This window comes from Vulpes lagopus, chromosome 5 (assembly GCF_018345385.1).
Source record: "Vulpes lagopus strain Blue_001 chromosome 5, ASM1834538v1, whole genome shotgun sequence".
NCBI lineage: Eukaryota > Metazoa > Chordata > Mammalia > Carnivora > Canidae > Vulpes > Vulpes lagopus.
In genome coordinates, this window is record NC_054828.1 from 15892173 (window position 1) to 15918995 (window position 26823).

The window sequence follows — 26823 nt, forward strand, 5'->3', positions numbered from 1 at the left end:
TCTCTCTCTCTCTGTGACTATCATAAATAAATAAATAAATGAAATGGTTTATTGGCCTGGTAGTTTATTTCTGTATTGACTCTCTTACCCATTAGGATAGAAGTATCACGAGGGCAGAGACTGTACCTGTTTTTTTTTTTTTCACTTTTGTGCCCCCAGGACACAGCATAGACACAAAAGAAGTCAACAAAAGAATGGATGAGCAAATTTGAAGGCCCCAACACCAAGCCAAAACCTTGATGATGTAAAGTCAAGAAGAGATTCAACAATTTGTTTTCGGCCCCAGCTTGTATCTCCCAAATCCATTCCTTTGGAGAAAAGGAAGCAGCAGGGATGGAGGAGGAATTCTCTGCAATGACAACTCTAAGGACTGTAATGAGTCATCGTGGGCTCTGGGGCAGGGCTGCCGTGTCCACCAGGTCCCCCTTGTTTTTAGCTGCCCACAGAATAACTGAGCTTTTGTTATTGGGAAAGAGTAGGGGCCAGTTATCTTTGTTACATCCTCAACCCATGTAGAGAAAATGCAGGTGGGCAGGCCAGATGTTCTACAGTGAGGGCCATTTATAAGGAATTTGCCTTTATTTCTCTAGGCATCCTAGCATCTCAATGATTTAATTTGCTGGCTTTGTGTTGCAGGGAACCCATGGTGGGAAGGTGAAAACATTGAGTTTAATAGTTAACTTTTATTGTCATTGCTAAAGGAGGGAGTACCTCCAATGACATCATAAACCAGGTCCTAGGGCCCTTCCAAGGCCTCACCAGGACACAGCGGGAGCTTTACCGTTTGTGTTAAATGACATTAAAGAATTGCAGCCCGATGTTGTGTCAGGTGGGCCGGGTCAGTTTGAAACCAACTGCCTTGCTCCTGAGGAGAAAAAGGACAATTTTCCTTAATAAAAATCAAGGTTTCTGAACTTTGCTGGGCCAAGAGTGAGATGGCAAGCTCACAAATTAGGGAAGAAAATGGATAAATGGGCTACATCTTTATCTTGTAGAAATCTGTTAAAGCAGAATCCTTTACCCAGTCACGTATCATGGCCTTGCCATACACTTGATCATGCCACTATCAGGTTCAATTTCAGGTGCCTGATATGCCTTTCATTTCACTTTCTTCCACCCCCACCCGGCCCTTAAAAACAATTAATACAAACAGTCCCTAGAAAACACATTTAGAAACACACGTACGTATGGACATAGAATGGGACTGAGCCATAGATAAGCAGTGGCTGTTTTCCTGGTAAGTCATAACTCATTATCTATAATATTCGACTTTGTATTCACTAGGGCTTGTACCAAAGGATGCCAAAAGATTATGTGCAATGAATTAATTTTCTCTTCGTGCTTACCAAGCAGACATAATGCTGTTCTCTTTTTCGCAGCTGAAAAATGGGGAAGTGTCTGTCAAAAGTGAGACACTGATATATGGAAGAGTCACAGACACCTGATTGGCCTTGACTCGAACTTGAACTTGATCATCAGAGCCATGATATTCAGGCTACACTAGAGAACTAGCAAAATAACCAGGTGGCAGAAGACTTCATTTAACATACAATAAACTGTTTTTAGCAGGGGTTATTTTGTTTAATTTCCCCCACTTCTTTACTTATTTCTTGCTTCCTGGTTTGGGTCCTTTTTAAAAATTTGCTTTTACTTTTTTTTTTTTTTTTAAATTGTTAATCACTTCAGATCCTTTTTGGAAAGTCATGGTCTATAAATCAACCAGTAATTTTAAGACAGAAATAAAAATTAACTGGGCATGAAGACCATATGTTGAGTTACTTTTTAAAAAACAGAAACATGGCAAATGCATTTTATAAGATACACATTAATTGTTTTCCAATTCACAATATTGGTCAATGAAATATTTGTACAAATCTACAAATTCAAGAAATCTACCACAGTATACTTCCTAATATCTTGGTGTGCATCATGGATAAATGTGCTTTATAATACAATATCTATAAAACCATACATGTTGTTAGGAAATTATGTATATGTCTCTTCCACGACCATGACCCACATGCATGCCAAGATCCAATCCAATTTAGCAGTGGGATATTTCAAGAGTAGTACTTGAGAAAAATATTACACATAGTTTTATCTAGGATGACATTTTTAATGCCCCCTAGAGATGTCTGAGAACAAAGCAGGAATGTGCCAAAATCTTCAAAGGTTACGATCATCTGAAGAGAACCTGTTTTGCATTTGTATTTCTAAGAAGCTACTTTTATGACTCTTGAACACATTGCACAGAAATCTCTGAACACATTTATGATATTCCTGTGGCTTTGACTATCACACCTGCCACACCTTGAGGCCTCCCCAGAGCTGTGAAGAAAGCCAGCAGACTCACTAACTGGACGAGAATTATAAAGAGGTCCTAGACATCCTGGCCTCCGCAGCCGGCCCATCCCCTTCTTCCCTTACAGTCTCCTTGCCGGACAAGCTGCTACACTGCAGGGAGGTTCTCTCACCCAAACCACTTTGGCTCCACAATGCATGACTGTTTGATTTGCATGATTTCCCTGTTTATTTTCGCAGTAAGCATTGTTATCACCAACTGGCTCACGTGTCTCCTGGGGGGAGGGGGGAGGGGGGAACAGGGGTGAGGCCGAGAGCCGTTCTTACCAGCCTGGTTCCTTCCCTACCAAGGTGGGAGCCTGGGGCTCGTGGCTTCACGCACAGCTTTGGAAGGACCCCTGAGTGGGTGAAGATCTGGGAACAGGCCCCCTAAGCAGGAGACACAACAGCCCACTATGGAGGGAAAATGGGAGGGATGAGGGAGGGGGTGTGTTCTTCCTCCTCCAAGTGGAGACAAAACATGATTCCAGGTGCATCCATGTAAACAAAGATGCGATGCCAAGATGTAAATTTCCACAGAGGAGGAGGGCTCTCCAGCTATGGTACCCAAAGTGAAATCAACGCCCATCCAGTGCCAGTTACTGACCGCCCTACTTCTCAATACTCTGAACAATCCAATCTCCCTGGCAGTCCCCGACAAAGGACCGCTGAGGTTATTGGCCAGTTTCCACCCCTGGGAAAGTGCAGAAGAGGCAGGCACGTTATAGGTCCTTAAGCACCTGCTCATTCCCTCTCCACTAGCCCTGGAGAGAAAGGAAATCTGAGGCAAGGAATTAATCCAAGATTCCTAGAATATAGACTTTATGACACGCTCTCCTGCCTCCAGATCTTTGTACTACTTACTCCCTCTGCCCAGACTATCTTCCCTTGCACTGTTCAGCCTTCCCAGACCCTCCAGATACACAGCCTCCTCCTGTTCTCCTCTATTCCCTTATCCCAAATCAGCTCAACTTTGCACTCATCACATTATTTGTGACTGCCAGCTTGGTTATTGGAACCCTAGACTCTAAATAAACTCCCAGGAGGCAAGGACCTGGAGTGTTTAGTACACAGGAGCCACCCGAGAAATATTTATTGAATAAATGGCTAGATGTGTAAGTGAATGAATGGGTAAAGACAACAGCCTAACTAAGGCAATCTCACCCTATTTATTTGGTCTTCAAAAACGTACAATTTAGTCCCTATTCTATTCTGAAAACAGTTCTATTCTAAGTAGAACCAGGATATAAGTAAGCCCAAGCATGCTGTGAGGGTCTGGAGGAAAATTCTAACCTGGAGGGTGAGGGCAACGAAGAAGATGTGTAGGATTTCATCAGGCAGAGGTGGGAGGAGGAGAACCCCAGAGGTGGAGCAGTGGGAGAAGGTGGTAGACCATGCCCCAGCACTTGGAGGAGGCACAGCTTCCAGAAAATTAGCCCAGTGCACAGTGAGAAAGTGGACAGACAAGCGTGGAAGCAGGTAACCAGCTCTGGGAGTCCGCTGGATATCCATGAGAGGTGGAAAGGCCCGAATAGATGGCAGTGGTGGGATGGGATAGAAAGGGATCCTCAAGATTTGGATAGAAAGGGATCCTTAAGATTTGGCTTGGGAGGTGTGGTGGAGAACGCTGGCTGTCTCTCCAGATCTGCTCCTCCTTCCCTGGGGACATGCTACCTTACATTTCCCAGCCTTTCTCTGCAGTTACACGAGACCACGTGACTAAGTCCTCGCTAGTGGAATATAAGTAGAAGTGACACATGCCACGTTCAGGCCAGAGCCTTTGAGATAGTGGGCTTTCCTCTGTGTACCCACCTTCTATTTCTGCCAGCTGGCTGCAGACTTGACAAAGCCCTAAGGCAGTGGTCTTTGAGCTGGTGTGCATCAGAATCAACTGGAGGCTTGTTGAGCAAATCTCTGAGCCTTGCCCCTAGAGTTTCTGATTCAGAAGATCTGTGATGGGACCTGATAAGGAGTGTTTCTAACACATTCCCAGGAGATGCAGATACTGCTGGTCCACGGACCACACTTTGAGCACCACTACCTTGGGGTATGGTGCAACGTAATATTGAAAGAACAAGTGTTTCCAAATCGTTGCATTAAAGAGAGCCTCCTCTCTGACCTAAACACCCTGCCAGGACTGTCTGCAAGCACGGTATTGATTTCTTTTGTGTTAACTCCATATACTTTGCATCTCTTTGTTACAATGGCTTAGCCTATTCTGATACAGAAACTGAGGGAGTGGAAAGCCAGATTTGGAGTTGGGAGACCAGTTAAGCAGGTTTGGAAGGACAGATGATGATGAATGGATTATCACATTCTCATGAGCCCCTCTACTCCCCAAGGCCCTACCCAGGGCCCATCCAGCAGAAGGTCTCTGCCTTCACTTCCTCTCCTGTTAGTTCTTCCTCAGCTTCTAAGGCTGCCTTTGAGTGTCCCCTCTCTCCTGCAGGCTTCCCTCCTGTCTGTAAGAGTTGAGGTAGGAAGGGAGAGATTGCTGCTTCCTCTGGTCCCCATAGCACTCGGTGGGAGCCTTCACCTTCTAGGCATTAATCACACTAACCCCTTCTATCTGGTTAGCACCTCACTGTAAGCAAAGCACTTTGGCCTTTCTTACCTCGTCTGATCCCCACAGCAACCACATGAACTGCTCTGGAGGCACGCACATGCACGCACACTATGTGTTATATATTAGCTAACACTTACTGAATGTTCCACATACACAGTATCATTTCCACAAGTCTCATGAGCAATGTCTTAAGGACATTTGTTGAATGGCTGAGTGACTGTGGTGCCCAGAACAAGAGATTTAAGCTTTCTCACCCTTCACTTCTCCTCCACAACCTCACAGTGTTATTGTGAGACAATTTTGCCCAGTAACACTGGACCTTAGCAACTAGTTATTATTATCCTTGGATCACTTCTCCATTTCTGAACCGTGTCTTGATATTCGAGATCCTTCAGGATGTGACTCCAGTTTATGTGTCCAGCCTCAAGAGATCCCTTCGTGGACCTCCTACATTTTACACAAAGTTTCCCGTGCCCTGACAAGGCCCCACACGTCCCCACCCCTGTATATCTGTTCACACCACCCTCTGCCTGGAAGGCCCTTCTGCTCCACGTTCCTCAGTTAAAATGAAGATCCACTTCTCTGTGAGGTCTTCCTCAGTGCCTCCCACCGGAGGGAGTCTCTGCCTCCTGGGGAACCCTGTAGCATTAGTCTGTACCTTGCTCATCGCCCCCGCCTCGATATGGTTTTCATGTTTTAGCATATGGCTTCCTGGCTGTCCCATTTTCCAGAGATGTCTTTCAATTTCTGGTTCACAGAGAGATCCTTTCTCATTTTCAAGAAAGAATGGCTGTGTATTAATTTAGGTTTTATGTCATTTTAATCATTTCAGTCGCTTAGTTGGGGAGGGGTGGCGATTTTATCATGTACTCAATCTGCCAACTTGAAAGCTGAAGTATGAGGAATATGTACGTACGGATAAATGAGTAACTGCAAGGCATCTCTAAAGCTAGGCTAATACTTGGCATTGTTTTTGGGGGGTTGAGGCGTGGAATGTTTTTCCAGAAAGCTCTTGCTTTTTTTTTCTTTTTTTTTAAGCTCTTGCTTTAAATACCAACTCCACACTCAAAGCCTGTGGGAGACCTCTCCTTACCTGTGGTGCTGAGGCCAGTGTACTCAGGGGATGGGTTGCTGACAGGAGAGGATGGAGGTGGCACTTCCACAGACGTGGCAGATTTTGCTGGTGAAAATGATGGCACTGGTGAAGGGGTCGGCGGGGCAGCCTCTGTCAAAACAATCTCTTCTCGGACTTCTGCTATGGGTAGAGAAAGGGTGGGACCTCAAAGCCAAAGGTCAAGGCAAGTTGTCTTTGAAGGACTTTAAAAATGGAAATATTTTTTCTAATCTATGTCATGTCATGCCACCCCTCTGCTTAAAGCCCTTTGATGATTTTGCACTCCCATCATGACATGCAAGGCAATGTCACACACACACGTGCCCACTCTAAAGAAGAAAAAGACATCATTGGTTTCACACCACTTGGCCTGCCCACTATAACTAAATTATTTGGAATATAGAGCTAAAGAAATACAGAGTACAGAAGTAAGGATACAAATCAAACTGCCAAGTAGGGCAATTCCCACTGAAACGCTGGCTTACCAGCACTTCCTTCTCCTTTCATGGCTCGCATGAGCTCGTTGGCCCGCTCCTGACAGTGCAGGGATTCTAACAGGTAGAGCACGTAGTCATCAAACATCAAGTGAATTAAGTGAAAAGACCCTGGTGAGAGAAGATCCAAACAGAAAGGTAAGTCATGACAGATCATGTACATCCCTTCACCTGGTCAACAGCCTGTGTTACACTGGGCTTCAATGCTCTGTTCAAGACTCATTCCCCACTCCATGATCATCTCTGCATGGTCAAAAGTTGCTCTTCTTTGCTGTATCCTCAACCTAGCCTAGTGCTTGACATAAGGTAAGCGTCACTAACACTTTGTAGCAAGTGAGTCTTGTCCTTGCTCAATCTGGCTCATCAAAAATGGCACCCATTGAGCCATCTGTCCAAATGCTTTTGAGTCCTCACAGACCCAATGGCCTCATCCTCATTTGAGCACCACTCACTTTGTTCAGCATGTATTAACATAGTGTCTTTCATTTTTATCTCTTCCACAAATATGTCTTATTTCCCCGATTTGACTTTAAGGATGTCCATGGCAGGGATTTTTGCCTTCTACTTCCCTATACCAATGTACCTGACATAATTCCAGAAAATTAAAATTTGCAACAACTGAATTATTTCATTAAATGCTTCTGAGACCTCTTTTTAACATTTTTAAGATTTTATTTATTTATTTGATAGAGAGCACAATCAGGGGGAACAGCAGGCAGAGGGCCAATCAGGCTTGATCGCTGGACCCTGAGATCATGATCTGAGCCGAAGGCAGATGCTCAACCACTAAGCCACCCAGATGCCCCTAACACATGGTTCTCAGAAAGGATATTAGAGGGGCACCTGGGTGGCTCAGTGGTTGAACATCTGCCTTTGGTTCAGGTCATAATCCCGAGGTCCTGGGATGGAGTCCCACATCAGGCTCCCCACGGGGAGCCTGCTTCTCCCTCTGCCTGTGTCTCTGCCCCTCTCTGTGTGTCTCTCATGAATAAATAAAATCTTAAAAAAGAAAAGATATTAGATTGCAAATATATGGTATTCTCAAATAGTACTCTTAATACTTAGATTGTTTCATAAAAAGGGATATAAACAATATATAAATATATATAATATATATTTATATATATGTTAAATATATATGTTTATATATATGTTAAATGTATATAAACAATCCTCTCAAAGATTTTTCCAAAGTTCCAGTCTCTATGCTTAAAGTCTTATATTCTCTAATTTAATCTCTATAACCACCTGTAAGGTATGTAATATTATTCAAATTATAATACATTATTTCAAAACCATCTTTTCCTGTATGTTCTGCTGCCACCATGGGCAGTGGAATGATCCCCATGTAGAAGGGGCTCAATCACTGCTGTAATCAAGTCTCAGGATTGCCAGAGCCAGAGGGGCCAAACTTTCATCTCCAGTCCCATGCTTCCAACTCCCAAGGGGACAACTCCATGTGGATATTCTGCTTCCCATGAAATGTCCAAAACTTCTCACCTACATACAGCTGACCTCCTCTTCCCATTTCCCTCTAGTTTGCTTTTTCAGAGAACCTGTAAGACCCTCTGGTATTACTTATATTGTGATTCCATCATCATCATCACCATGACAATTATCATTGCCCTAGTCATCATCAGCATCGTCATCATGGTTCACTGGATGCTTACTCTGTGCCAAAACTCTAAGTCCTTAACACACATCTCCTCCTTACCACAAACCGGAATAGGTGGTACTATCCTCCCTTATGGAGCAGGAAAGGAGTCTCTCCCTTAAGAGTAGGTACAGATTAGCCTCAGTTTGTTTGGGCTGGCTCCAAAATCTGTTCCCATTCCCCTATAGATCATCCAGTCCAGTCTGCACACAACACAGATGGGAAAACCAAAGACTAAGTCCCAGAAAGGCCCTTTGAGTTGGGACCTATGCCTTTTCAAGTCTTGGGAATAGGGTGATGGGCTATAACTGCAGTTATACAACAGGCTAGTGCATAATACTTGTAAGAAATAAAGTGATGGGGGCCAGCTGGGGGTAACTGGATGACATCTCCTTAGGGGAATTCATCAATGTTCGTTTTAATTCCACTTTCTTGGTGGAATGTATCAATTTTCTTTTCATTTGTACCTGGCTTCTGCACGTGCGTGCACACACACACACACACACACACACACACACACACATATACATACACACCCTTCATTTTAGATAGACTGATTCTTTTGTTCCAGAAAAGCTATATAAGAAAATCCTTGGCTTAACTCTGAGGCCAATGGGTGTCCAGGAGGTCACACACACCAATTCCTATACCCCCACTTTTCAGAGCCTGCCACAACCTCCAATCCTGGTGTCACAAAGCTGCAGGCTAGTGTCCTTGTCCTATATTTTCTCCACATTCTTCCTTCATCCCCAGGGTGTTGTGTCCATTTGGAATTCAGAAAGGATCAGATTATGCTAAGTCACTGTGAGATGCCATCTCCAAAACTCAACTTTCCATCCACTTCCCCCAAATGGGTCCAGCGAACCTTTGAGGAGGTACAGCATTGTTCGGAACTGCATGGATGCTGGATCAATTTGCCAGGTTGAGATCCAGCTCTGCCACTTAGTAACTCAGACTCTGGATGAGTTACTTCTAGTAAATGTTAAAAACAAAATCAGCCATTTTTTGAGCCCTTGCTCTGTGGCAGATTCATTATCTGTGTAGCTCTATGTAAATGTGCAGGTTCATTATCACACTTAATCCTCATCACAAGTATAGGAGATGAGCAATACTCTCCTTTTGCAAAGGAGAACACTGAGACTTAGAGAGGTGAATTAAGTGTCCAATGTCATCCAACTAAAAACTGGCAGAACCAGGACTTGAACAACCAAGACCATCTGATTCTGGAATTGTTCTTCAATCACTGTGCAACACAGCTCTCTCAAAGGGGGACGGTTCATCCCTTTGTTTTGGTTACAGAAGTACTAACCATAACCAGGAAAAGGACACACTAGATGTTTAATGAATGGTCACTACTGATTATTGCTCCTAATGTTTTAAGATCTCATAGGGTATCATATCATGATCAGATTGTTTTGCTCATTCGGCGAAAGAGGTCAAAAAATAGCATCAAATACTTAAAAATGAAAAAATATTTGCTGCAATGTTGCTCTAGGTCAGCAAAGATAGAAGGATAGAAACACACTGTGGAACAATGAATTAGAATGGAAAACTAGATAAATGAAAGTGGGTTTAGTAGTTTTATCACAGGCAGACGTCTTGGAGATCATTTATAGGCCCTTCTCTTTTATAGATGAGGAAATAAAGATCTGATGAGGTAAAGAAATTTGCCCAAGACCTTACAGTAAGAAACATCAGATCTGGGCTTGGAGGCCAGTATGCCAGGGCAAGTGTTGATTCAGGCTTCAAGCTCTCTTCCTTAATGGTTCTGATCTAACTGGTTTGATAATTTTCAATCACCTTTTGAAGTCTGTAGAGCTACTACCTGCCTACTATTGTGCTAAGTGCTCTGAGTACAAAAGAAACTTAAAGCTCAGTCCCTAACTCCACAGAGGCTACAGGGTCCTGCACAGCAGAAGTCAATCATTAAGATATCTGGGCAACAAATAGTTCATTGCTGGGAGTGGGGGGTCATGGCTATGGGAGCAGTCAAAGGAGATGAAGAGGGCAAAGTGAAAAAGGGAATACAAAAAGACTGAAGGGGGGGCGAAGGTGACAGGATGGAGGGAGGAAGAGGGAAACATCAAAGACAGACAGGAGAGAGGCAGTTATATCTAACATTCCCGGTTTTATTCCCCTCCCCAGTACTTATCACCGTTCCCCATACTTCATAACTTGTCTGTATCCATGCGTCCTTACACTAGACTGTCAGCTCCATAAGTGCAGATGTTTATCTGGTTTTCTTCCCACTGTTCTCCATACAACAGTGCCAGGCACAGAGTAGAGGCTCAATGACTATTTGTTAGATCAACCAATCAAATGCACAAGCACCATGTATCCTATGCACTGTGACAAGCTCTCTTTCCGGCAACACTGTGAGGCAGGTATTATTATTATCTTCAACTAATACATGGAGAAAGGAAGGCTCAGAGGGTCAGACAACTTGCCTAAAGCCACAGAGTCGGGATCTTAGCCTGTTATGGAAAAAGGTATTGGGACATGGACAAGGGAGGTTTTAGTTGCTGTCACAACGTGTTAACATAGTTGATCACATTACCTAGAATCAAAGCTTTTCTCTTTTCTTATGAACAATTTAAAATATATAGAAAAGTACACAGAGCTTTAAAATGAGTTGAGTGTACTCAACTCCCAGATTTATGGTATCTTATTATTTTACTGTTTGAACTAGATCTGTTATTTAATTGAAGATAAAGATGAAGCCTCTGTGTTGTCTTCCTTAATTGGATTTCTCTGCTTCCTGGTGTTCATCCCCTCAGGTAATCACTGACTTGAATTAGGTATTTATTTGTTCTACTCTTATTCCATATATTTATGTAACCATAAATAACATATGGCGTTATTTTCTGTTTTCACACTTGATGTAAATGGCATTATACTTTACAGAGCAGGCCACAACTTGCTTTTGACCTTCCATCCCCATGGATGCATGCAGCTCTAGTCGGACAGCCACCTTCTGAATATACCACAACTTACTTGTCCATTCTCATTTTGATGGAATTTAGGTTGTTTATAATTTTCCACTGTTGGAAACTGACTCTAATGAATATTTCCTGTACCCGTTTTCTTGTGTCTGCTGTGTCCAAGAGCACCTGCATATTTAGCTTTATGAGATAGTGACTAATTGCTGACCAAAATTTTTTTACATTCCTACGGGTGGTCTAGGAAATATATTTGCCAATCTGAAGGGTGTGAAATGTTATCCTGTTGTTTTTATAATTTGCATTCCTCTAATTACTAGAAAGGTGCACATCTTTTCAAAGGATTATTGTCCATTTGAATTTCCCCTTCTGTGAATCACTTATTCATATTCTTTGCTCATTTTTCTGTTGAATTTGAATATTATTGGGATATGTGAATTTTTATTAGGGTATTTCAACAATTTAGAGGGGTTTATTTTATATTCAGGATATTAATTAAGCCTTTGTTATATGCACTGCAAAATAGTTTCTCCTTTTTGGTGGCTTTTATCTTTTAACTTTATGGTGTGCTTGTTAAACACAGGTTTGAAATCCAAATGTAGTTCATTTTTGCACTATTTTCTTTATTATTGGTCTTTTTTGGTGCCTTTTTAAATAAATAATTTACAATTTCAAGGTCCAAAAGATATCATTCCTTATTTTCCTCCAAAAGTTTTAAGGTCTTCCCGCCGCCTTAAGATGTTTCCTTTCAGAAGCTGTAGACAGGGATCCCTGGGTGGTGCAGCGGTTTGGCGCCTGCCTTTGGCCAAGGGCGCGATCCTGGAGACCCAGGATCGAATCCCACATCAGGCTCCCGGTGCATGGAGCCTGCTTCTGTCTCTGCCTCTCTCTCTCTCTCTCTCTCTCTCTGTGACTATCATAAATAAATAAAAAAAATTAAAAAAAAAAAGAAGCTGTAGACATCTTGTTTTTCTTTATCTTCCAAATGTCTTTATTAGTCTTGACCTTTTGCTTTTCCACATGAATTTTAACATCATATTGTCATAATCAAAGGAAAAAAAGCTAAAAATTGGACTGGAATTCTACTGAAATTGTGTACTAATTGATAAGAAGCTCTCCTTGATGTTGATTCTTTCCAAATATGAATAGGGTATATTTCAATAATATTTTAAAATTTTTTCCTGGAAGATCTTCAAACAATTTTTGTTAGAATTATGTTATAATTATCTTTTAGTTTCTTTTGTTATTTTGAATGGTATATGCATGTATTTTTATATACTATGATATATACTTAATATGTATTAGTATGTACTTAATATATACTTTATATACACACATTCAATTATATTTTCTAATTAGGTTCTAGTTAGTGCTCAGAATGCCAACGATTTTTTAATTTTTTAAATTTTTATTCTTTTGCCAATGATAGACATAGAGAGAGAGAGAGAGAGGCAGAGGGAGAAGCAGGCTCCATGGGACTCGATCCCGGACTCCAGGATCGCACTCTGGGCCAAAGGCAGGTGCTAAACCGCTGAGCCACCAAGGGATCTCCAATCTGGTTGAATTCTTACTTGTTCTATTAGTTTGTAGATTATCTTTTGTCAGCTATCATGACATCTATAATTAAAGGCAATTTTGAATTTTCTTTTCCAATCCTTATATTTCTCTTCCTTTTCTTATTGCATTGGCTAGGACTTCCAGTCAATATTTATTAGAAACAGTGTTAAAAGACATTCTTGACTTCATGATTTGAGTGGGAAAACTTCTAGAGTTTTACCAGTTAGTATGATGTTTACTGCAGAGTTTTGGTTGCCCTTTAAAACATATTAAGTAAATTCCCCTCTATTCCTAGTTTCCTAAGAATTTTCTTAAATCAGACTTGAGAACTGAATTATATCAAATCCTTTTTTTCCTCTGTATCTATAGAGATGATCATATGATTTTTCTCACTATTTTTTCTCACTTACTATTAACATTGTATGTTAATTAATTTTTCTGACTTTGAATCATAATTGAATTCTTGCCATAAACCTTATTAATCATGATTTTAAAAGATTTGTGGCTGGATTTGATCTGCTAGTATTTTATTTACGATGTTTCATCTATATTTATGTGTGGTTGGGCCAGAGTTTTCTTTTCGTCTATCATTCTTCCAAGATTTTGAAATTGAAGTTATATTAGCTTCATAATCTAGATGATATTAGCTTCATGAGCTGTATAGCTTTCCTTTTGTATTGCCTGAAACATAAATTTTCATGTTCATTTTCATTAACTAAAGGTTTTATGCTTTTTAAAAAAGTATTTATTTATTCATAAGAGACACAGAGAGAGGCAGACACAGGCAGAGGGAGAAGCAGGCTCCCTGTGGGGTGCCTGATGTGGGACTCGATCCCAGGACCCCAGGATCACGCCCTGAGCCGAAGGTAGACGCTCAACCACTGAGCCACCCAGGTGTCAGGATTTTATGTTTCTTACAAGTTTAGTAAAAGCTGCCTAAAACATTTATGCCTGATGTTTTTAGAAGGAAGAGACTTTCACATCTACTACAATTGTTATTTGATCTTATTTCTAGCATCCTATTTTATGTTTTTTGTTTACCATCCTTTTTCTACGCTTCTTTTATCTTGCCATAAAGAAGAGGTAACACTTTAACTTCTGAGATTGGATCATAAAAGGCGATGTGGCTTCCCCCCTAGAACAGTGAGAAGTTTAACTGTTCAGAGGCCACCATGCGGTGTGGAAACCGAGTGACAAGGAGTGCCCACAGATCGCAGCAGTCCTGTCTTCAAGTTGTCCAAACCCAAGCACAGACATATAAGGGAAGAAGCCTCCAGGTGATTTCAGCCTCCAGCTCTCCATGCACCACTGCCCTTGAGTGTTCCCATCAGAAGTTCCAGACATCATACAGCAGAGACAAGCCATCCCTGCTGTGCCATGTTCAAATTCTTGACCCACAGAATCCACACACATAAATAATGCAAGGACGATTTTATGCCACTAAGCTTTGGGGTAATTTGTTACACAACAAAAATAACTAGAACATGGTTGTTTCTTGTATCTTGGACCTTTATTTCTCTTCTTGCAGAAATGCATCCTTTAAGTGCTTTTAAGTGATGTTCTATGGGGCCACATTCTCTTAGTCTTTGTAGAACTGAGTATGTCTTTATGTTGCCCTCAATCTGGAATAATGGTTGACAGTTCTTTGTTTTCAACAGTTGAAAGGTATTATTTCTGGCATCCCTTATTACTCACGATATTCTGTTCTCTTATATCTTCAAAAAAATTTTTTTTAAATCTATCAATATAGATTTTTTAAAACTAGTGAGGATTAAACAAATTGTCTCGCCTTTTGGTGCCCTGCATCCGAGCCCAGGGTGTTTGAGTTGTGGAAACTGAAAAAGCATGGGTCTTGTGGTCATCAGGCTGAGCTCTGCCCCTTGCCATACTGATCTTGGAAATAAAGTTCTAGTTCTCCAAGCTCCTTTCCAACTATTATTATCTGCCTTGAGGAGTTAATGTGAGGATTGAGTGACAGTGCCTGCTTCATAAGTATTTGTTATAATAAACAGCAGTATCCTGCCCTTGCTTCATGCTCTACCTCAGACCTCACAGGTTGCTGCAACAATTAAATAAGAACATGACCAATATTGTGCCTTGTGCATTCCAGGTTCTCAGTAAATGTTGTTTTTATGAGTAGTATTTAACTGAAGAAAGCTAGATGAGGTGGTGGCTTAGTGAAAGGAGCAGGGGCTCTAGCATGGAAGATTCCAGGGGGCTTGGCACAGTCTGTGGCGCATCCATGGGCAAGTCCCCTCTCTAACAGCCAGGCCAGGTCACCTACGCCTGGAGAAGCAGTCTGGAGGCCTCTGACCTGGCCTTCCCGCCTGTGGGAGCGGGTTCCTGACAGGGCTGCTCTCGTGTGGCCTTCTCGGCCCTCCCCAGCCTGTGGGCTACAGCACTGAGCCAGAAAACAAGTGCACGAGCAGGTGACAACTTGAGCCACGTGCCATCCTGCCCCCTTGGTGGGCAAACCGGGGGTGGGTTTTCAAACCATTTGATGCCTAAGTGCTTCCAGGAACTGCTGTTGCCTCCAGACGTTCCTGACAGTGAAATCAGGGGCCTCTGGTGAAAACCCAGAGTAAAGGGGTAAAGGCACCTGCACTGACTTGGGACCCAGGTGTCCTCTGAGCTGAAATCACGGCAGGCAACAGGAAATACGCCGGGATGTGTGACTTTGAGAAGCAGAGACTCAATTTTCCTGAGCTCTGCGGGCTCAAGGCGCATGGCCTGCCAGCCTACCTTTGCGGGCTAATTTTTGCTGGCAGCAAAGAAAGAACGTCTGGCTACTTTAGTTCACAGTATAGGCTCTTTCAGTGAGAAGGAATTAGGAAGAAAGGAGTGAAAAGGAATTAAGGAGAAGAAAGGAGTCAACTACCTTTGAAGGGGGCCGTTCTGGGCAGAGGTGTAGGGGCCCCGGGATGCTCCCCACCCTCAGCCGCGCAGCCCCGCCGCCCGGCCTGGGATCCTGGGATCGTGCGGAGTGAGAAGACAGATAGAGCGGCCCCTACGGCTGGGGGAGGGGGCCCGCGAACAGAGGGCTCTTTTTCCTAATTAGCTGTTTTTATACAGGGAACACATGACCCAAACACAACCACCAACTGTGTCTTTGACATGTACAGGCGGAAAGGGGGAGCTGGGCTTTTGTCTGCTGGGAGTCTTTCAACTCGCCTGTCACCCCAAGCTGCAAAACTCAACAATGGGTCGGATGAGCAGGACCACAGCGGACAGTTTGCTAAATGGACTTGGGAACAGGTACTATTTCCACCCACGTCGGGCTGGAAAGTACTGTAAAAGTGAAATTGGGTTAAATATCTCCTCGCCCTTTCCAAAAGCTTTGTGACCATTCTGCCATTTGCCCGTTTCTGGTATACCCTGAAACAGTGCATGCTTCAAAAAGAAAGAAATACATTTCTAGGAAGACTTTTCTTGGTCATAAATGCAATCCTTTCATAGAACCCTAACTGTTGTACTCTCCCAACTTCCCTTATCATGTTGTTAACTTAGTAAAAACAATTGAATTTCAAAGAATACTGCCAAGTGAGTTATTTTCCCTGTTGAATGAAGTGGCTCAATTAGTCTACATAAACTGATTTAGAATTGACACGCTGAAGAATATGGGGCAAAGCAAAAAAGGATGCTTGCTTTGTGGACATGTGTAGTTATGCTTGGGTGTGATATTGTTGATTCTTTGATTCTGAAGCAGTGAACAAATCGCAAACACTTTTCAACCATTTGTTTAACTGAAAGCAGCTATGCACGAATGGTTTTCCCAGAACCAGAGGTAACATGTGCTAACACTAACTATGTTGAACTGGAAGCCATCAAAACGCCATGCCTCATGGCACTGCCCAGGTAGCAGTCGCCAGAGCATTTCCGTACATGGCTCAAAGAGAATTTCCATCTGTAGCCATGGGGCAGGCCAGGGCAGAGAACTTCCCAATGCTGAGATTAAAGAAATCCACAACAAAACACTTCTCCAATTGGGGAAACACAGTCTTTCAGGGACAGAGCTGTTTAGAAAAAATAGTGCTGCCTTTGTTTTACCACATACTCGCTTCTCTGTATAGCACAACTGGAAAATGGTGACAAGACTATAAAAAGCTGGATGGAAAAGTGTCAAATTAAACCCAAGGCGAAACCCAGAGCTGGTTGGCTTAATTGGAGGTAATGAGAAATGAAACCACATCTCTACTTGCAAAGTGAAATGGTGAACTGAAGTAATTACCCAGAAAATCTACCAACAGCCCTTTGCCGGAATGCCTCAAAATTTGAGGCCAAAGTGTTCTGAGATTTCAAATGTCTGGATCATGCCTTCAAGTTTCTCCTCACTTTACTAATAATGACTTGGATTTGATGCATACTCCATTCTTTCCAGTGAAAAGTAGTAATGTCCCAGCATGTAGCACAGGATTCACCCCAAGTTGGTGGTTGGATTCCTGCTTGCAGACGAGTATAACTGTCCCTGGGCAGAGATTTCAAGTCCCTTTACACTGGAAGCAGTAGGAGCACACTTGGGGAGGGAGGTGCGGAGCACCCAGGGGGTCAGTAAGACAAAAGGGAAAGTGAACATAAAAGTGCTTTTCCAGGGGCGCCAGGGTGGCACAGTCGGTGAAGTGTCTGCTTACGGCTCAGGTCATGATCCTGGGGTCCTGGGATGGAGCCTTGTGTCTGGCTCCCTGCTCAGCAGGGAGTTTGCTTCTTTCTCCCTCTCCCTCTGCAGCTCCCCCCTGCTCGTGCTCTCTCTGTCTCAAGTAAATAGTCTTTGAGAAAAAATAAAAGTCCTTTTCTAGGGATCTGACTGGGGCACACTGTCAAAGAAACCTCTGGACCCTCTCCCCACTACTGGAGTGTCAATGGACTGTATGCAAATGTTCTAACTCAGAGACTTCTAGTTCCCAGTCTGGGGAAGTCCACACTATGGAATTCTGCAAAATCGTCCCCGGACACAGTTTACTGGGGACACCTGGCAAAGGGGGAGTACAACCACTGCTTTTAATTCCTCTTTAAACTCCAAGAATACTCTGGGTGAGAACCTCCATTGTCAGGTTTGTACACGTTAGCACACAATGCCATCTCTCTTCCTGCGAGGCCCGACGATGTTGGCTCCTTCCAGAACAGATATGTTTAAAGGTGATGGCCTCGTGAGCCCAGGGACAGTAAGTGAGATCATGGCTGAGTCTAGAGAGGTGGATACTTCATGCACAAAGCCCAGAGAAAAAGTGTCTGGATATGGGGTGGGCTGGGGCAGCCTTACCGAAGCTGGGGGCGCTGTGCAAGGTCATGTCCCGGATCACCCTTGTGCCAAAACAGGACCACATCAAGAGGAACTGCTGTGCCACTTTCTTCAGGGACCCTTGTCTCTTGGCAGCCACCTACAAGAAAGTGAACAGCTTCAACAGTGGTCAACTTAACCTTTTGGTATTACCATCTCTCTGAAAAATGGTAGGAAGGCTTATGGGTCTCCTGAGTTCAAGGCTATGGAACAATGGTTTTGACTTTATGCTTCTTCTGGAAGAAATACAATTTAAAAAGTGAGACCTTATGTCAAATCCCAAGGTACACAGCAGATAAGAGAGATGCTGACCTGGCTGAAGCAGGGGAAGGAGCCTCACGGTCCTGCCTCCTGCAACCCCCACTCCAGAGGGGGCCCAGGCCTCTTCTTGGAACCCCAGGGCTCCGTGGCTGCTGGGGAACATTGAGATAGCTTAGTGTGGGGCTCTGTATCTCCCCAGGGCCACAAGGGTGAGTGATGGGTCACAGCACCAGGGCTGCTCCTTCCGCTCCAGCTTACCAACCTTCACAACACACCGGTCCACCATGGTGTCTAGCCACTCGATGTAGGACTCGATGGGAGACTGCTCCTCCAGGAGGTGGTCGAACTCCTGGTACACTGTCAAACAAACAAGAGCCCCCCCCACACATCACTGTAGCTGTGTCTACACACAGACACATCTTAAAAGAACAAAGGAATAAAATGGAACTCCAGTCTTTTTTTTTTTTTAAGTTTCTTGTGACTATTTTTCAGCTCACTAATTCTTTTTTTTTTAATTTTTACTTATTTATGATAGGAACACAGTGAGAGAGAGAGGCAGAGACACAGGCAGAGGGAGAAGCAGGCTCCACGCACCGGGAGCCCGACGCGGGATTCGATCCCGGATCTCCAGGATCGCGCCCTGGGCCAAAGGCAGGCGCCAAACCGCTGCGCCACCCAGGGATCCCCTGGAACTCCAGTCTTAATAGTGCATTCAGACTTTAGAAAATATGCCCCAACTTACTTTTCCAGGCTAATCTTTGTAGCCCGTGAGCCCCCTGAAAGCCTGGCTACCACGTATAACTTGCCATTCCCTCCATACTCCCTACTTTTCTCGGGACGTTTTCTCTGCCTGGACTGTCTGGTTCCTCATGGCTCAGCTGACATGAGCCCTCTTGTGAAATCCCCTTCCCCAAGCCCCTCACCAGCAGAACCCATCACTTGTCCTCTGTGCTTTCCTAACACTTTATCACCTGTATGCCACCTCTGCTGCATCACTAATGCTGTGTTTTAGTCCCGGGGCATCTCCCGTGTCAGTTCTCTGTCAGGTATCCTTCTTGGCTGGGGCCTTCCCTGAACACAGCCATTGTCCAGAATGTGCTTGTTCATAGGAACAGACAGAGGCATCTCTGCTCCTTGCTCTCCGCTCCATGGCATGGCTCATTTGATCATTCAATGCTTGTAAACCACAACTATAATGGGCAAGTAGCCCAACCAGCCTCTTAGGACTCAGCATTCAGTAGATGCTTAATAAATGTTCATAGCATAAAGGAAACAATCTCTGTGCCTTTAAGTTTACAAATTAACAGAAGGAGGATAACCAGTATCACTTTATAACCTGTCTTCAGCTGCATGCCAACTAACCAGATCTGGAAGGGCTATGTCATTAGTGAAGCGCTACAGAAAACAGACATTGCTGTGGTGACCTCCAGTCTGAAACATCTCTTTTTGTTTTTTTTGTTTTTTGTTTTGTTTTTTGCACATGGAGCTCAATAAATCAAGTCAGACTTTCAGAGCCACACTGTTTTTTGCAGTTTTCATTTATCTGAGGGGTTCTTGTCCCATTCCACGGGCCTTGCCAATGTGCTCTGTTTTTCTGAGTTGATGGCTGCTACGAGAGGCTAGCCACTGGGACTGGGACTGGGAGCTCAGAACAGTTTAGAATAAGAAGGGGCTTTAAAAGTCCATTGAGTTGGTATCTGTGTCCTTTCACAGAGGAGGAAGCTATGTCTCTGAGAGATTAAAGGACCCCCTCAAAGTCAGAGGGTGAATGTGCCAGAGCAGGGACTGGAGCCCATGTCTCTGATTTCTGTTTGGTGTGTGCTTTTCCTCTTGATGGCAGATTTGGTGCATCTGCACTGTAGTGCTTTGGTTATTGAAGGTGATGACAACAGAAGTGGTGAAGAAAGTGCTTACGGCCAACATCTACTGGGTTCTTGCCACGTGCCAGGCACTTCCCTAACTGCTTTGCATGGACACGCCAGTCTAACCCTACAATAATCCCGAGAATGTGACAGCAGTTTCTCAAATGTTTGTTGAATGAACAGAAGAACAACCCAAGGAGGCAGGTACTATTATCACTCCCCATTCTACAAACGAGGGAGCAGAGGCCCTCCCGGATGACTGACTTCCTGAAGGTCTCAAAGGTAGCAAACAGCAGAGGCAGGTTTTGAACCTGGCTTGACCCAATGCTTGCCTCCCAACTGTGGTGCTGCACCAGCTCTACCTGGTGTACTGGGCACATGGTGCACATTGACCCCATTTCACCCCTGCGTGTTCTCCCCATGTTAGAGCCTCGGCAGCCAGGGTCACCGTGTACCAGGGCCAGGATCTGTGGGGCATCCCAATCCCCTGCTCCTACCACAGTAGTTCTCATCAGCATGCTCATGTCTGGACATGCATTTTTAAATTTAGAGTAAGTAGAGCATTCCTAAGCAGGACCTATCTCATGGAGGTGATGGAAACCCCCTGAAGCAGGAATGTACAGGCTTGTCAACTGGTTATGTGGGACCCAGTAAAATCGTGTGATTGCATCGGTGTCGGCTCCTTGGCGGTTTCTCGGATTCGTGATCTTGGCACAACAGTTATAAGGAAAGGAGGGTGCAGCACACAGTTGGCCCAGCACACAGTGGGTGCAGCACACAGTTGCCCAGCACACCGTGGGCATAGCACACTATTGCGTTCAAGAATTTACCTCCCGGCATCTGGGCAGTGGGGAAGTTGCAGAGATGATCCCTGTCTGCCAGGCCACCTGCTTTGAGGGCTGGTGCCTTTACTCACTACCCCCCCCCCTCCAGGCACTGTGTCCTACAGCTGTCCTCTTTGGTAACATGCAGCCATTTGTAAATTACCTGTACAATTTCTGATCTGCCCTTAGCTGTAAGCTCCATATGGGAAGAGCAATTTTCATATCAGTCACCGCTTTTCTCCCAGCTTCTAACACAGTGCCTGGCCTAAGATAGGCATTCAGTAAGTACCAGCTGGGTTGAACTGAACCTCACCACTCCCTTCCTCTGGAAGAGTACAATCACAGCTTTAAAGGGCACCATCCTGTCCCGGGCCTAAGAGAACTTGAAGAGAAAACCCCAGAAGGTTCCTTCTTTGAGAGGCTGTGGTGACCTCTGAGATGCTCCAGCAAAGGGTCAGAGCCTGGTCCCTAAAGCAAGTGATGGTGGCTTCCCCTATGAATATGGGGGACGTCTTCTTCCTCCGCAGAAGGTGCTAAATGGGGAAGAGAGCTGAGTTTCAGGCTGCTGGGAGTTAGAAGAAATGGAAGTCATATCATTCTGAGTTTCTACTCATCTGGTCCCACACAGACATTCCTGGCATCTCATGCATGCCTGGCTTGGGGTGAGACCCTGAAGACACAGTGATGGGACATATGGCTAGTGCTGTTAGGGGTCTGACACCCATGCTGTCGGCCCTGTGGCAGGGAGTCAGGACAAACAGAACAGGAGGCACAATTGCAAGAATCTAGAAAGACTCCGCAGCCTCTGAAACTTGCCCACATCTCATAATTTTTGTCTCCTCTGATCGTCCAGGTGAGTAGCACTAGTGCATAGTAGTGAAGCCGAGGTCAGGCGTAGGTCTGAGGCCTCACTCTGCTGCCCGGGGTAAGGGTCACTGGTTGAGGCTGAGTCATGTCCTCTGTCACGTGGGGGTGGTGTGTGTCTTCCCCGTGGGGGCTGGTGTAGAGAATTAATGAGAACATGTATGTGGTAGGTCTGTGCAGACCCTGTGAGCCCGATTCTTATTTTAGTGACCAGCTCTGAGTTCTCAGCAGGGGAAGGCAGGCTGAGGGCTGCTGAGGAGGAAGGAACAAGTATGGAGCTCTGGGAAAGAAGCCCCAGGGAAGGTCCAGGTTCAGGCTCCAGCAGTGCCAGTAGCTGTGACAAGGGCTCAGCGGGAAAGAGATCTCTAATAGGAGCATCTTTTGGAACTTACTTGTTTCTAAACACCACATGCTTAGCTGGGCTGGAGCAAGTTCCCTCAGGAGGACAAACAGAAGGCATTGCTGGAAATCTGAGGGGCGTCGGGCTCTCAGGAGAATGGGCCCAACTTCTCAGGGGGACCGCTACCATGCAGGGTCTGGGCCCTCGCCTTACAGGGTGAGAGTATCCCCCCACCTCCAGCAATTCTCAGCACCAGCCTTTCTGAGAGCTGGTGGGAGGAGAGTGGACCCACTGTTCCCACACTCCTGCTCCCCTCCCCTCCAGGCATGAGAAAGGAAGGCTGAGCAAGGTGAAGAAGTTGCCAGTAGAGCCTCAAGGATCCAGGGCCGCTGGGCATGGGAAGCCATGGGCAGTCGGCTGCAGCGGGCGCGTGAGGAACAGCAGAGATGCGCTGACCATGGTGGTGTTCTCTGGCCCCCTCATGACTTCTGCTACTAAGAACACCCCACCTGACCTGCTCCGGAGACCATCTGCAGCAGTATTCCTGGTGTCTTTGTCCACAGGGACATGAACATATGTTCACAGAAGTAAACCACCATGCACTCCCTTCTCAACCATTGAATGTGATTGAAAGGTTCACCTGCCAATAGGTGGGCTGACCCATGTGACCCTCTGCTGAAATCTAGGTAGTATATCCAGCCGACTCCAGGCTGACATACACTCAGGCAACAAGCTTTTGTCCTCATTTTTTTTATGCCACCTGTGGAACGATGCCTGGCATTGAGAGTCACATCTGGGCCCTTTTGCATGGCACTGTGTGCTGCCCAGTTGCACCAGGCCCCCTTTTCCTCAGGAATGTTGACACATGTCCTTTTAAATCAATTAGCCCTCCTATCTGGGCTGACCCATTTAACAGGAACAATAAGAGGGAAGGGATCCTAGGGGGAAGGACAGGGTGGGAATGCCACTTAAATATATACCAAGATACTTTTTCCCTCTTTCTTTCTTTTAAAAGCAAAAACAGAAAAGACACAATCCTTAGCGGAACATCTTACACTGGATGATGAGTTTCCGGTGCTCATCGCGGGAGTCTTCCATGGTGTAGAGGGTTTGCTTGGTGATGCTGTTCAGGTCCACGTTCCTCCAGTCTTCCAGCATTTGGAATGTGATGTCTGCACTGTGGATCACCGTCCGAGATGCCTGTAATCCAAGCCAATCAACTCATTAGCTCAAGGGTTGTTAGGTTAAAACCCTTGCGCATTATTTTCTTTTTAATGAATCTGCAGTGTTCTGCAGCTGTTTTGAAATTCCGGAACATTCAATTTCAGGAAATCAGAAGACCATAACTCAGTCCATAATTCAGAAGACCCATACAGTCTTTTCTCTTGGAGGTCTCTTTTCTCAGCTCTATAAAAAATTACTCCAAGGTGGCCGAGGCTAGACCAAACCCTGCTGTTCCCAGCCCCTTTGGTCTGGACCCCTGGGGAACAATGGGATGAAGCCCAGAGATCTGTCAGCCTTCTGACCTGAGCTTGCAGGAGCTCTGTGCTTAGTAACCCATGTGTCTCTAGCATTGGAGAAGCAACGGGCCTAGAGCTTGGACTGGTCCGTGGGCCTATGACAACTTTGATCCCAGCCATCTTACAATGTGTATTTTTCATATACATGCATTCTGAAGCAGTTTATGGTCTAGCTTTCTGTTTTTTGCTTTTTGGTTTTTAGGTGACTACAATTCATTTTGCAGGTGACTACAATATGAATAACTGAGAGGGAAGAAAAGGGAAACAAAACCCAAAGACTCCATTGCTCATTACTGTGCATGTGATGCATGTACGTGCCCATGCTCACACGTACATTCAACCTGTGGTTTCCTCAGCAAGCCCTCACAAGTAGAACTTCAGTTTCAAGTTGGAACAATACTTGGAACCACCAAGTTGGAACAAAGCTGATAAAAGCAAAGAAAAACATTTCCAGAATCATTTCCTTTACTTGCATGTTTTTTTTAAAAAGTCTTAATAAAATGGAAAAAAAAAAAAAGATTTCCGATACACATGGCCATTAAACATCTCCTAATGCTTGTGAATTTCCAGGCAAAGTAAGTACTGACAACCCCTTTTACCTCTAGACTGCCTGAGCACAAGGAACTCTTATTTAAATCACTGTAGAATTCTTTCCAGGTCTGAGGCCTAGAGTATATGAATATGTGAGTTGGGTCCATTTCTAATGATAATGAAAACAGTTAAAGGTTAAGGTCTGGGATTCTGGACTCAAATATATTTAATTCAAATCCTGGCCTTGCTGCTAACCACCTGACTGTCTTGGGGCAAGCCAGCAGATTAACCTCAGTTTCCTGATCAATAAAATGGAGGTGTAATAATACCTGCCTCTTCAGGAGGACTGCTGTTTGAGGATTCCTTGAGATAATGTTTGAAAAGGGCAGAGTTTAGGGAATAAAGGCTCACTAAAGGAGCTACCATTAATCAGGCTGTTCTCTGTGTGGTGATGCACAAACACCTCAGGGCTGTGGCACGTGGTGCTGCTGCCCACTGGAGCATTCCTCTCCCCCCCTGCCAGGCAATCCTGCCATCACATGTACTCCAACTTCAGAGCCACACCCGTGGAGCCACCTCCTCTAACCACCATATCTCAATCACACTTAACGTGCCCCGTTATTCTCTATTTCTGCTGTTTCCCTCCTAACACTTAGCACTTTTAATTATTTTTTGGTTCACTTTTTTTTTTTTTTTCTGCTCAGGGCAAGTACCACTAAACATGGTCTCTGACATAGAGGAGGCACTCAAAAGACTTTGTGCAATGAATGGTTGAGATAGGAATGCCAAGTTGCTTGCTTAGTGTATTTAAGCAATAAAGGGCCTGGGTATTTAGAGTCTCCGTTTCAGTATGACTTGTCTTGTATGTGTTTAGGAACACTTGCTGGGATATTAGTTATGATGTTCCATGGTGTTTCATTCCTGTCACCAACCCCAGATCCTCCAGCTGATCCAGAAATGTGTCTGAAAGCTGTCCTGTGAAGATGGAAAGGTAGCAAATGCTGATTAAAGTACGTACTGTCCGTGTAGGAAGTGAAGGGAGAACGTATATGTATGTGTGTGTGCATGTGTGTGCAGACAGCCACCGTACAGATATGGATACGTTTACCTACATGCCTTAAAGGGTCAAAGGCTTTCCTGGACTGCCTGAGCCCCAGAGGGAGGCACCAAAGCCATGCCTAGCTCTCTGAGATAACCCAAGCCCAGCTTTTCCAAGCTGGGGAAAGAACCAGAAGGCATGCACCCAGTGTTTCTCTGTTTTGCCAATATTTGTTTGTTCCCCTAACTCCTACTAATCTGGTTAGGCTCTGCCCTGTCCCAGAACAGGGTCCAAGTGTGGCCTCTCTCCTAGCCAGCATGACTAGAAAAGGTTTACCTGGTTTCCAAATCCCCCACAGGGCCATTCATGCCAGAGGCTGGACAGGAACAGTGAGGTGTGTGTGTGTGGGTGTAGCTCTGTATTTTCAGGTTCCTGCCCTGGAGGCTTCCTGCAGGCCACTTTAACTAGAAACCCTTCCTCCAACCTTGACCTTCAATAACGGGCACCAACCCAGAACCGACAGTATAAGGGAGAGGTGGAAAACCCAACACAAAGAAGGCAAGCAGGTGGCAGACGTGAGTGAAGAGAGCCAATCAAGTGGAAGAGGAAGTGGGGCTGACAGGGAGGACAGTGCTCAGCCCATCCACTTGATTCCTGCCCTGGGAAATGTGGCGCTGGGGCTGTTTAGCGGTCATCTCCCAGGTTCAATGGTTAATGACAAAGCAAAACCAATTTTTGAACACATGCAAATCAAATAAAAATAACCCCACCCCCCTGAGGGCAGATTTGACCTGTGGCCTCCAGTTTGCCCCTTTTGCTTTTTTTTTTTTAATTTTTTATTTATTTATGATAGTCACAGAGAGAGAGAGAGAGAGGCAGAGACACAGGCGGAGGGAGAAGCAGGCTCCATGCACCGGGAGCCTGATGTGGGATTCGATCCCGGGTCTCCAGGATCGCGCCCTGGGCCAAAGGCAGGCGCCAAACCGCTGCGCCACCCAGGGATCCCAACCCCTTTTGCTTTCAATGTTTTAATGAATGTTAACAGGCTACCTTAATAGACTTAGATTCCCTTCCTTAAGGTGCAAACTTAATAGAAACCCAAAGCTTTATGCCATCAAATTATCATTAGAGTTACAGTACACATTTCTGTTACTTCTGAATTTTTCTAGTAAGCATATGTCACTTCTGTGCTAAAAAGAACAAAAATATGGAGAAAATAAAAGTGGGTATTTAACATACTGTATGGATTTGTTTTTTTGTTTTTTTGTTTTTGTTTTTTGGGGTTTTTTTTGGATTTGAACTCTTCTGGATGATACACGACCAACAAATCATCCTCTTTATCTATTTGAATCATTTATTTCTGTGGCTCACAACTGGGGGTGAGACTGGGCCCCAGGCTACTTTTGATGGTGTCTGGAGACATTCTTGATGGCAACAACCAAGGTAGTACCTGGGGTTGGGTGGTTCTAACTGGCATCTGGGTTCTGGCATGTGGGTAGAGGCCAGGGATGCTACTAAATCTCTACGCTGCACAAAACAAGTCCCGAGAGCAAAGGATGATCCAGCCCCACATGTCAACAGTTAGTGGCAGAGAAACCCTGATCTACTCAAGGGAAATGCAAACTTGCACACCAGAACATGAT

At 44.6% G+C, this 26823-nt stretch overlaps 1 protein-coding gene across 2 annotated transcripts in view; it reads right to left on the reverse strand.

Moving 5' to 3' along the window:
• RFX4 (regulatory factor X4) overlaps nucleotides 1–26823 on the reverse strand; it is a 161201-nt gene that overhangs the window by 16151 nt on the left and 118227 nt on the right. Inside the window, exons 11-15 of one of the 2 annotated variants that reach the window (XM_041756311.1) lie at nucleotides 23146–23290; nucleotides 18463–18557; nucleotides 17922–18039; nucleotides 6506–6625; nucleotides 6000–6161 (exon numbers count right to left, since the gene is read on the reverse strand). In XM_041756311.1, coding sequence (XP_041612245.1) covers nucleotides 6000–6161; nucleotides 6506–6625; nucleotides 17922–18039; nucleotides 18463–18557; nucleotides 23146–23290 — 640 coding nt within the window. The remainder of the gene's footprint in view (nucleotides 1–5999; nucleotides 6162–6505; nucleotides 6626–17921; nucleotides 18040–18462; nucleotides 18558–23145; nucleotides 23291–26823) is intronic. The other variant, XM_041756312.1, reaches the window with a different exon arrangement.